The sequence below is a fragment of the Rhinoderma darwinii genome, chromosome 2 (assembly GCF_050947455.1).
Source record: "Rhinoderma darwinii isolate aRhiDar2 chromosome 2, aRhiDar2.hap1, whole genome shotgun sequence".
Classification (NCBI taxonomy): Eukaryota; Metazoa; Chordata; class Amphibia; order Anura; family Rhinodermatidae; genus Rhinoderma; species Rhinoderma darwinii.
The window spans coordinates 199,428,412-199,439,190 of NC_134688.1; the positions used below are offsets into that span (position 1 = coordinate 199,428,412).

Consider the following 10,779-nt stretch of genomic DNA (forward strand, 5'->3'; position numbering starts at 1 on the left):
ATTAATGCACGCGGCCATGTGCACGGCCCGCGATTTGCGGATGGCTCCTGGGTGACGCTCCACGCCCGCCCTAGCCGCAAATCACAGCCATGCACACTACGGTCGTGTACATGAGGCATTAAAAAGCCAGGTTGGACCTTGATTGTTTTCCTATACTTTTCTAGTTAAAAAAAAGTGTCAGCAACCTTCAGTTATGAGTGATTGGCGTGATTTGCGATGAAAAAAAGTAGCAGAAGTGCTTTATAAATATAGCGTTCATGTTGAATTCCCCCGATGTCTTATTCCTAGACCAGAGCCCGAGGGGCAGTGCATGACACTGGGATTCAAAGAGCACCAAAGAGAGATTGCCTGTACCATGCCCTGCTGTAGGCATAATACAGTGTATCAATTTTGCCTAGTATTCCTTTACAAGAGCGGCACTCTAATGGGGATCTCAATTCCCTCACATTAACCGCCAGAGAGCAAAGGGTCCATATACCAGTGACGTCACTAGCACTGGGGATCGGGGCTACAAGGCGAGTGAGCGCCAATTTGTACTGTATCTGCGTCCTCAGTAGAACGCAGGCAGTAAGGGCATACCTTAGTATGCCCTAACAACAGTGAATATGGTCAGACTTTTGTAGGGTCCTTTAATGGATGCTGGCATACAAGGTATGGGTACCAATCGTGTCACAGGCATTCCATGTGACGCGATCAAAGGAGGGCGCCTCCGTCAGTCTCTCTTGTGGAAAAAGGCTCATCTAGAGCAGAAACGGTGTTGGTGTCTGTACTAAGGGACAATAAAAAGATTGTTTTTTTGGAATGATGACGGCATTGCTTCTTCTTCTTGTCCCTCCTTTGGACGTCACTTCTGATTTACTATTATATGGGCAATTTCAGGTTTTTCTAGTCCTGCAGTTACAATTTATTGTTGGTCATGGATTTATAGTAGATTATCAGACAAAATGTCATTGCCACAATCTGGACCAAAAAAATAAAAATCATAGCTCATAAAAAAATGATTCCTGCATCGTTTCTAAAACTTGCTAGGTGTGCGGCCATAATGAATGGCAGTCTCCTGAATGAATGTGGCCTCGGCATTGCTTATGGGATGCCTCATTAGACAGCCATATAGTCATGCTTTACTACAAGTCTCCCCCCACAATATACGCCCGTCTGGTGGCCCTAGCTGGCAGCCGGCCACTGGTTCAGCTCAGTCGTGATGAAAACAAGTGAATGGCGGAGCACTCGCTGTCTATACCAGGAGCTATAGATGTAGTGACTGAGGGACATGGAGCAGGCGCAGCCGCGCTGAGTGGTGCTGGGCCCACCCCTTCAAGGCTTTAGTCGGGCTGGATTCATGGCACGCTGCGAGGGATCCAGCTGTGCTTTGGGTAAACGGCAGAGCAAGAGGCGGCTGTGTGCGCTGGGCATGTGCCGGTGGCCATAGAAGTGTTAGTAGCTGGGCCCTGTGTGTCCATACACGCTGCGCCCGGGAACTGGAGGGGAGAACTGCGGCGTCCAGTCAGGAAGGTACTATATACTATACACTGACGTGATGGACGGAGCTGTCCTACTCAATATATGTATATTAATCATATCATAACTGCATGCTGCTCCCCTCTTATTGTTATCCTCAATACGGTGTATTGCAGGGATACTGAAACCTAATCTAACAGTTGGGTTATGAGGAATCTCCAGTATTGTAATGGTTACTATAGCAAGCATACCTTACTTCTAACGGATATAAACGGAAAGCGTAACCAACAGTCGACTGCGCTATTGATTCCGTCAGAAAAACGGAAACCTGCCGGAACTGTGACAAACGGAAACCATTAGCAGTGGTTTCCGTTTGACTTTCCGTGTCGGGGTTCCACGACAGAAACCTCCGACGGAAACCCCCGAACGGTGATGTGAACAGGCCCTCAACCGTTATGCCATTGACTTTAGTTGGAAACAGAAAAAAATGTCAGGTTACCCTTTTTTCACGGAGAATTCTATTGTAGCAGGCTATGCTGTTGTGGCCGCCATACAAAATGGAAACCTGACGGAATTCAGACTAAAGCTATGTTCACACTTCATGGTTTCCATTTATGATGGAATCCATGACGGCGTGATGGATCTGTTATCTATTGACTTTAATGGGCGTTAAGTCAGGGTTTCCTTTACTTTGACAGCAAGAATTGCACTGCGTGATGCGCTATTCTTGCAGTCAAAATGGATGGGAACCCCTGACGGAGGTTCTGAATTGTAGTGTGAACAGAGCCTTATTTGTTTTTTTGTTGGCCTTCTTATAACTGATTCCTGCAAAGAAATGCATTTTTAAGAGTTTTTCTCAAAAGAATCCCTTTTCTGAATGAAGTCAACCCCCGGATTCAGAAACCCCAGTTGAAATGCACTTATTGACAGGGTGAAGCTGTGGCCACTGAAATAATTCTGCAACCATGTAATATATAGATGGGTCAGGACTGCCAGCACATGAGCCCCTCTATGACTTCATATACCCTAATAGTAACATTTGGTTAGGGGCCGTCTTCATGGGGCAACACCCAATGCCCTGGGCTCCAAGGCTGTCATTGTCGCAGTGTGATATTGCGGGTTATTACCGCTACTGTTACCCTACGGAGGGGAACCCAAGTCCCATGTCTACAATTTCGGCTTGCCAAAAATCCAGCAATGCACGCACTCATATTTTACCTGTGATACTGATAACCACCACACGGTAATCTACCGCAATCATACAATTCGATATTGCATCTGGTGTTATTCCTTGGAGCTCGAACCATAAAGTCATAACCACCAAAAATAATAATTAATATTACCAGAAAATACAAATCATTGAGTTGTCTATATCTATCAAGTTGTCAATCTATCTTCGTATTGTTACCAATTATCTGTACATGTATAAGCCCCTCAAGAAAAATATCTGTGGCCAGCTCATACCAGGTATCCCAATATTAATCTGATTGAAAGCCAAAATCTATATGTATAAAAAGTTCAATCATTTTTTTAACCTGTACCAACTGTTTTATGGCCTCTTTTCTGAGAAAAGCAGTGCAGATGTGGCCACTTCTCTATCTGCTTGCTTGGATAATCTTAAGCGTTCCTTCACCCTTGTACAATCTATGGAGTTGGAAGCCACTTTATGATTGGTACCAATTTTATAGGTGCCGTAAAATAACAGCGTTTTTTTTTTTTTTTACTGTATGTAGACTCTACAGGGAGACAAGAGCACACAAAACCAAGTAATCAAAAAAAAAAAACGATGTGTCTCTTCACTGCCTGCTGATACAAGTCTATAGAGAGCAGAGGGGAGAGCAGGAGGAGGGATCAGAGAGAGAAAGAGAGAGTGTGAGTCACAGGCTGGGTTCACATGACCTATTTTCAGACGTAAACGAAGCGTTTTATGCCTCGTTTTACGTCTGAAAATAGGGCTACAATACGTCGGCAAACATCTGCCCATTCATTTGACTGGGTTTGCCGACGTATTGTGCAGACGACCTGTCATTTACGCGTCGCCGTTTGACGGCTGTCAAACGACGACGCGTAAAAATACAGCCTCGTCAAAAGAAGTGCAGGACACTTCTTTCAGACGTAATTTGAGCCGTTCTTCATTGAACTCAATGAAGAGCAGCTCAAAATTTACAGCTGTTAGAGAAGCCTCGCAAAATGCGAGGAGGAGCTTTTACGGCTGAAACGAAGCAGCTGTTTTCTCCTGAATACAGTCTGTCATTTCAGACGTAAATGTCTGCTACCGTGTGCACATACCCACACAGACACACTGCATACAAGTCTTTAGAGAGGTGAGGAGGAAGCAGAGAGAGAGAGTGAGTCAGCTAAAGACACACAGCAAAGAAGTCTATGGAGGAGGTGGGAGCAGAGAGAAGAGGCACAGGGGGAGGAAAGAGGAACAGAGTGAGAAAGACACAGACTGCCGGTAAGATTTCTATGTCTCCCCTGCGCGGGATTCTCCGCTACACTGCGGTATGCTTTAACCCCTTAGTGCGCAGCCTATTTTAGGCCCTAATGACCAAGCTATTTTTTGCGGTTTTCTATAGTTGCATTCAAAGAGCTATAACTTTTTTATTTTTCCATTAACATAGCTGTATGAGGACTTGTTTTTTGCGGGATTAGCTGTACTTTTTAGTGGTACCATTTTTGGGTACATATTTTTGAATTAACTTTCATTAACTTTTTTTGGAGAGAATGAAAAAAAAAACAGAAATTCCGCCATTGTTCTATGCGTTTTAAATTCACGCCGTTCACTGTGCGGCATAAATAACAAGTTACCTTTATTCTATGGGTCGGTACTATTACGATGATACCACATATGTTTAGGTTTTTTTATGTTTTACGACTTTTGCACAATAAAAACGCTTTTGAACTAAAATTATTTGGTTTTGCATCGTCGCTTTCCAAGAGCCGTAATTTTTATATTTTTCCGTCAATGTAGTGATATGAGGGCTTCTTTTTTGCGGGACGAGACATAGTTTTGATTGGTACTGTTTTAGTGTACTTTGGGACTTATTGATTAACTTTTATTAGGACTTTTTTGGGGGGCAATTGGAAAAAATAGCAATTTCACCGTTGTGTTCTGCGTTTTTTTACGGCGTTCACCTTTCGGTTTAAATAACATGTTAACTTTATTGTTTGGGTCATTACGGTCGCAGCGATACTATATATGTGTACTTGTATTTAATTTTTTACACGTTTACTAAATATAACCACTTTTTATAGAAAAAAAGTTTTTTTGTTTTTTTTACTGTAATCTTTATTATGAATTTTTATTTAAAATGAATTACTTATTTTTTTTGTCCTACTAGGGGACTTCACTATGCAATCTTTAAATCGCAGATATAATGCTTTAGTATACCAGAGCATTATTGCCTGTCAGTGTAAAACTCACAGGCATCTATTGGGACGTGCCCCTGGCACGTCCTAATAGGCATATACCAAGGGCAGACCTGGGGGCCTTTATCGGGCAGACCTGGGGGCCTTTATCAGGCCCCCGGCTTCAATGGCACCCCATCGGAGGCCCGCGATTGCATTTGCGGGCCACCGTTGGGTTTTAGAGGGAGCTCCCTCCCTCTGCAAATGATTTAATTTCAGCGGTCGCTATTGACCGCAGCATTTAACGGGTTAAACGGCTGCGATCTAAGTAAACTTCAATCGCGGCCGTTGGAGCAGGAGCCCGGCTGTCATCAGAGACAGCCGAGCCCCGGCTCCAGCCTGCACGGAACACTCGTACAGGACTTAGACCGCCGTGAAAAAGTCGTATTGGTGGTCACTAAAGGGGTTAAGGACAAAAATGGCTCTGTTCTAAATGGGTCTCACACACACAACCATATTCGGAATCTGTGTCACAGGGATCCTGATTGTCACTATTAAAATCTATTGGCCTATACTGCACCTCCATGAGAATTTGAGGGGAAAAAAAGGTGGCATGTTGGTACGTGTGTTTTGTTATGTTGGTAAAACAGATTGTGAGTGCTCTGCTGTACGCTCTGTTAATACAACATTGCTGTGTGCATGAGGCCTTAGGATTTAACCCCTCACTACATCGCAACATAACTGTACGTCGTGAGGAGGAGTATGGAGTGGGCTCATGGCTGAGGGTGTCAGCTGTATATTAAGCTGTCAGAAAGGGGGGTGGCCCAGGTCTGCCATATTTATCCTCCTCTTAAGCCTATTAAGGGCTTAATAGGAGACCATTAAAAGTATCATACACTGCAATACATAAGTGTATGGTACCAGCAGTCGATCACATGTTTAAGTCCCCTGGACTGTGAAAATAAATTTACTACAGTTTTGAACAACATACAAAAAGAAAACATTTCAAAACTAAAACGAAACCCTTATCTATTTTTTAAATCAAACAATGTAAACAAAAAAATTAATAATGTAAGTGGTTTAATGAAAATATAACATTATTTATCCCACTTGGTGAATGCCATAAAAAAAAAAAAAAAACAGAATTGCTATTTTTGTTTACCTCACAGCCCAAAAGAATGGAATCTATAAGTCCTAAGTACCCCAAATGGTCCCACAAAAACCTACAACTTGAACTGCAAAAAATAATCCTCACACAGCTCAATTGATGAAAAAATGAAAAGTTATGAGTCTCAGACTATGGCGACACAATTTTTTTTTTTTAACAAATAGTATTTATTTTGTAAAAGTAGTAAAACATAAAGAAAACAATATAAATTTGGTATCGCTGAAATTGAATTAACCGGCAGAATAGCGTTAATGTCAATTTTAGCGCATGCTGAACACGGTAAAAACAAGCGCCTCGATGTAAGTCTCATAGGAGTGAATACGGAGACTGACTTCCGGTCCACACAGCAGACGCTGTAGGATTCGGATAATCAGATCAGCAGTCAAGTGACTGAACGGCGGCCTGGAACAGAGACTGAAAATAAGGCCCTGAGTTTTTTGGCGCTGATTTTGATGCCTCCAATTGAAATCAGTCGACATGATCTTTCTTCCCGCTGTTCCGTCTCTTAACACCCATTGAGATCAACAGGAGGCAGCGAAAACGTTTTTCGTGGCATTGTTTTTGCCCGCAGCGCACAATGGCCGTGGCCGAAAAACGTGGCAAGAAAGTGCAGGCAGGTTAAAATCTGCATCAAAATTTCTGAAGGAATTTTGAGGCAAATTTTTTTCTGCTTGCAAAATACTCCGTGTGAACCGGGCCTTAGAGATAAAGCCATCAGTTAGTTTTCTAACCACAATACCTTTATGCCACCTCAATTACAAATGGGGGCCTTAAACATTTTCTTTACTAAATGGTAAAAACTGTCCACAAATGCCTTTAGGTGATCTCTGATCCATAATAAATATTTCTACTTAAGGTTTCCTATTCTGTTTGTATGAATTTCATCTTCAACTTTCTTTATTCGATGACTTTTTCATGTGTTTTTCTCGTCTCTTTGCTAGAAATTCCAAGATGCAGAAAGATATGGAACAGCAGTCAACTGACACATAAACACAAAATAAGTTCTAATGTCTGATTTCTGGAATCTACAAGTCAACGAAAAATGCAAATAGAGTTCCCAACATTATGTTTGTAACAATGAGCTGCAATAGCACAGCTCTCGGCGGCTGCACTTTTTCCAGTGTAAATGTGACAACAGTGAACTCAGACTCCAGTTTTAATGCATTTCCGTCCCCACTCAGGATATTGTTGGCAATAATAATGGTATTAATGATTGCCATTGCTTTTTTGGGCAATGCCATTGTTTGCCTTATTGTCTATCAAAAGCCAGCCATGCGTTCCGCAATCAACCTTCTTCTTGGAACACTTGCATTCTCTGACATCATGCTGTCGCTGTTCTGTATGCCTTTTACTGCAGTTACAATTATTACCGGGAGCTGGCACTTTGGTTCTCAGTTTTGCCAGATATCAGCCATGCTCTACTGGTTCTTCGTGTTAGAAGGGGTTGCCATATTACTTATTATCAGTGTTGATCGTTTCCTGATTATTGTTCAGAGACAGGATAAACTAAACCCACACCGTGCCAAAATAATGATTGCCACCTCTTGGATATTTTCTTTTTGCATTTCATTTCCGTCTGTTGTAGGTTGGACATTGGTTGAAGTTCCAACACGAGCGCCACAATGTGTTTTAGGATATACTGAATTTTCGGCTGATAGGGCATATGCAGTAATGCTAGTGGTGGCAGTGTTCTTCATCCCTTTTAGTGTAATGCTATACTCTTATCTATGCATCCTAAACACAGTGAGGCGAAATGCTGTCAGAATTCATAACCATGCGGAGAGCTTATGTCTCAGCCAAGTAAGCAAATTAGGGTTGATGGGGTTACAGAGGCCTCATCAATTGAACGTGGACATGAGTTTCAAGACCAGAGCCTTCACTACCATATTGATTCTGTTTATTGGATTCTCCCTTTGCTGGCTTCCACATTCTGTGTTCAGTCTACTGTCTGTCTTCAGTAGGACTTTCTACTATAGTTCCTCCTTTTATGTTATCAGTACTTGCATTTTGTGGCTCAGTTACCTCAAATCTGTGTTCAACCCTGTCATATACTGCTGGAGGATAAAGAAGTTTCGTGAAGCATGCATGGAATTTATGCCCAAAACATTTAAGATCCTTCCCAAACTTCCTGGGAGGACAAGGAGAAGAATACGTCCTAGTACCATCTATGTTTGTAGTGAACATCAATCATCCCTCTAGGAAATCTCTTCGGGGATTCTTGTCGAACAAGCACAGAACACTTTTGCCTCTTATATTGCACATCGTTGTTTAAATTTTGCTGCAACTCTTCTGCTTTATTTAAAATAAATGTGCTCCACTCTTGACTTTCAGAATATTGAGCTAGCTTTTACATGGACATTCTTCTCTTACGCCAATTGTAAACTCATGAGGTCAAATGTATTAATAATCTTTTATGGAAGAGTAAAAAGAAAATAAATAGGATTGCACTGACTTATTGTACATATTTTTTTATGTTAAGTTGAAGAAGATTACTGAGCAATAGAGAAAAGAATGCCAAACCGTTTGCAATAATTAAGTAATAAAAATAGCATTTTCACATATGTATGCCATTGTTTTGCTTTCTGTTTTACAGTGTACCTTTGTAAGTTTGTTATACTTTGATTCAGGCATACCTGTCTATTATGTTTTACTACAATAGCAGCTTTGTTATATATCCACTCTTTGATGCAATATTAACAGGAACTAATGGTCCTATACGTGTATGTATATATATATATATATATATATATATATATATATATATATAAAAACACATCCAATAGATACCTGCACAGTATAGTGAGAAGACTACTAAGGCCCCACTCTACAGTCCTGGCCAAAAGGTTTGAGACTGACAAATTTTGGTTTTCAGAAAGTTTGCTGCTTCCGTTTTTATAGTGGAAATTTGCAAGAGTGATCAGATGAATTGCAATTAATTGCTAAGTCATTCCTTTCCATAAAAAAAATTAACTTAATCACAAAAAAACTATTTCCACTGCATTTCAGTGATCATCTTTTTAGCTCATGAGAAAGTGTTAGCGAGGACAAGTCAGCTGATATAACTCGGTCATGCTGATTGAATTATAAAAGCAGACTGGTTGCTTTTAAATAGGGATGGTGCTTGAAATCATTGTCTTCTTCTGTTAACCATGGTTACCTCCAAGGAAGCACGTGCAGTCATCATTGCTTTGCATCAAAATGGTTTTACAGGCAAGGACATTACTGCTTGTAAGATTGTCCCTAAATCAACCATCTATCGGATCATCAAGTACTTCAAGGAGGGAGGTTTAATTGCTGTGAAGAAGGTTTCAGGGCTCCCAAGAAAGTCCAGCTACAGCCAGGACCGTCTCCTAAAAAGGATTCAGCTACAGGATCGATTCAACACCAGTGCAGAGCTTGCTCAGGAAGGGCAGCAGGCAGGTGCCAGTGCATCTACACGCACTGTGAGGTGAATGCTTTTGGAGGCTGGCCTGGTGTCTAGAAGGGCAGCAAAGAAGCCACTTCTCTCCAAGAAAAACATCAAGCACAGACTGACATTCTGCAGGAAGTACAGGGATTGGACTGTGGAGGAGTGTGGTAAAGCTATTTTCTCTAATGAAGGCCCCTTCAGACAGTTTGGGACATCTGAAGGAATGATTTCCCAGAGAAGAAAAGGTGAGTGCTACCATAAATCCTGTGTCATGCCAATAGTAAAGCATCCGGAGACCATTCATGTGTGGAGTTGTTTTTCATCCAAGAGAGTGGGCTCGCTCACAATTTTGCCTTAGAATACTTCCCTGAATAAAGAATGATATCTAAAAATACTCCCCACGCTCCAGGAGCAATTTTGTGATGAACAATGCTTTTTCCAGCATGATGGAGCACCATGAACAAAACATTGAAATTTTGATTATCCCTAGATCTCAATACCATTGAAAACCTGTGGTCAATCTCCAAAAAGCAGGTGGACCGATAAAAACACAGAAATTGTGATAAACTCCAAGCACTGATTAGGCAAGAATGGGTTGCCATCAGTCAGGTTTTGGCCCTAAAGCAGATATCCAGCATGCTAGGGCGAATTGCAGAAGTCTTGGAAAAAGAAGGGTCAACATTGTAAATATTGTGTCTATGCATAAACTTGATGTACTTGTCAACATAGGTTAAAAAAAAAAAAAGTTAAAAAACTAATGAAATTCTTATCATTGTACTTCAGAGTACCATAGAATAATCGGACTAAAAGATCTAAAAACGCTGAAACAGCAAACTTTGTGAAAACCAAAATTTATGTCAGTCTCAAAACTTTTGGCCAGGATTATATATTACTAAACGCAACCTATATTTAAGAAGAGTATTGCAGCCACAGAGAGTATATATAAATATCTTTATTGTAAATCAAAAAACATTACATTCAAAATCAGCCACACTGGGCAACATCACGGGAACATAATTAACCCCTTAACGCACCATAACGTAACTGTACGTCATGGTGAGCAGTAAGTTCGCGCACCTTGATGTACAGTTACGTCAGTGCTTTGACAGTTAACCGCCGCGCGGCGCTACACCGCAGCGGCGGTTAACTGTGCAGGGTGTCAGCCCTGCTCTCCCCGTTGCCGATCAGCGGCCTGTCGCCGCTGATATCGGCAGTTAACCCCTTAATTGCGGCGCTCGATTTTGAACGCCACAATTAAGGTGTTTAGCGCCGATCGGCAGCCCCCATGTGAAATCACGGGGGCTGGCGATGGTACCCATGGCAACCGGACGCCAGACAATGGCTTCCGGGTTGCCATGTACAGAAGCCTATGAGGACCACCCCGAGGGTGGTC

At 41.8% G+C, this 10,779-nt stretch overlaps 1 protein-coding gene across 1 annotated transcript; it reads left to right on the forward strand.

Annotated features, from left to right (window-relative positions):
- Window positions 1-1,169: 1,169 nt before the first annotated feature.
- GPR45 (G protein-coupled receptor 45) lies at window positions 1,170-8,517 on the forward strand. The gene is made up of 2 exons (XM_075850348.1): window positions 1,170-1,512; window positions 6,919-8,517. The coding sequence occupies exon 2, from the start codon at window positions 7,043-7,045 to the stop codon at window positions 8,174-8,176; it is 1,134 nt and encodes a 377-aa protein (XP_075706463.1). The 5' UTR covers window positions 1,170-1,512; window positions 6,919-7,042; the 3' UTR covers window positions 8,177-8,517.
- The last annotated feature ends 2,262 nt before the right edge of the window (window positions 8,518-10,779 follow it).

Bases quoted from the DNA above. Each gene is read 5' to 3' on its own strand.
- GPR45 (XM_075850348.1), top strand. From the start codon at position 7,043: ATGTTTGTAACAATGAGCTGCAATAGCACAGCTCTCGGCGGCTGCACT.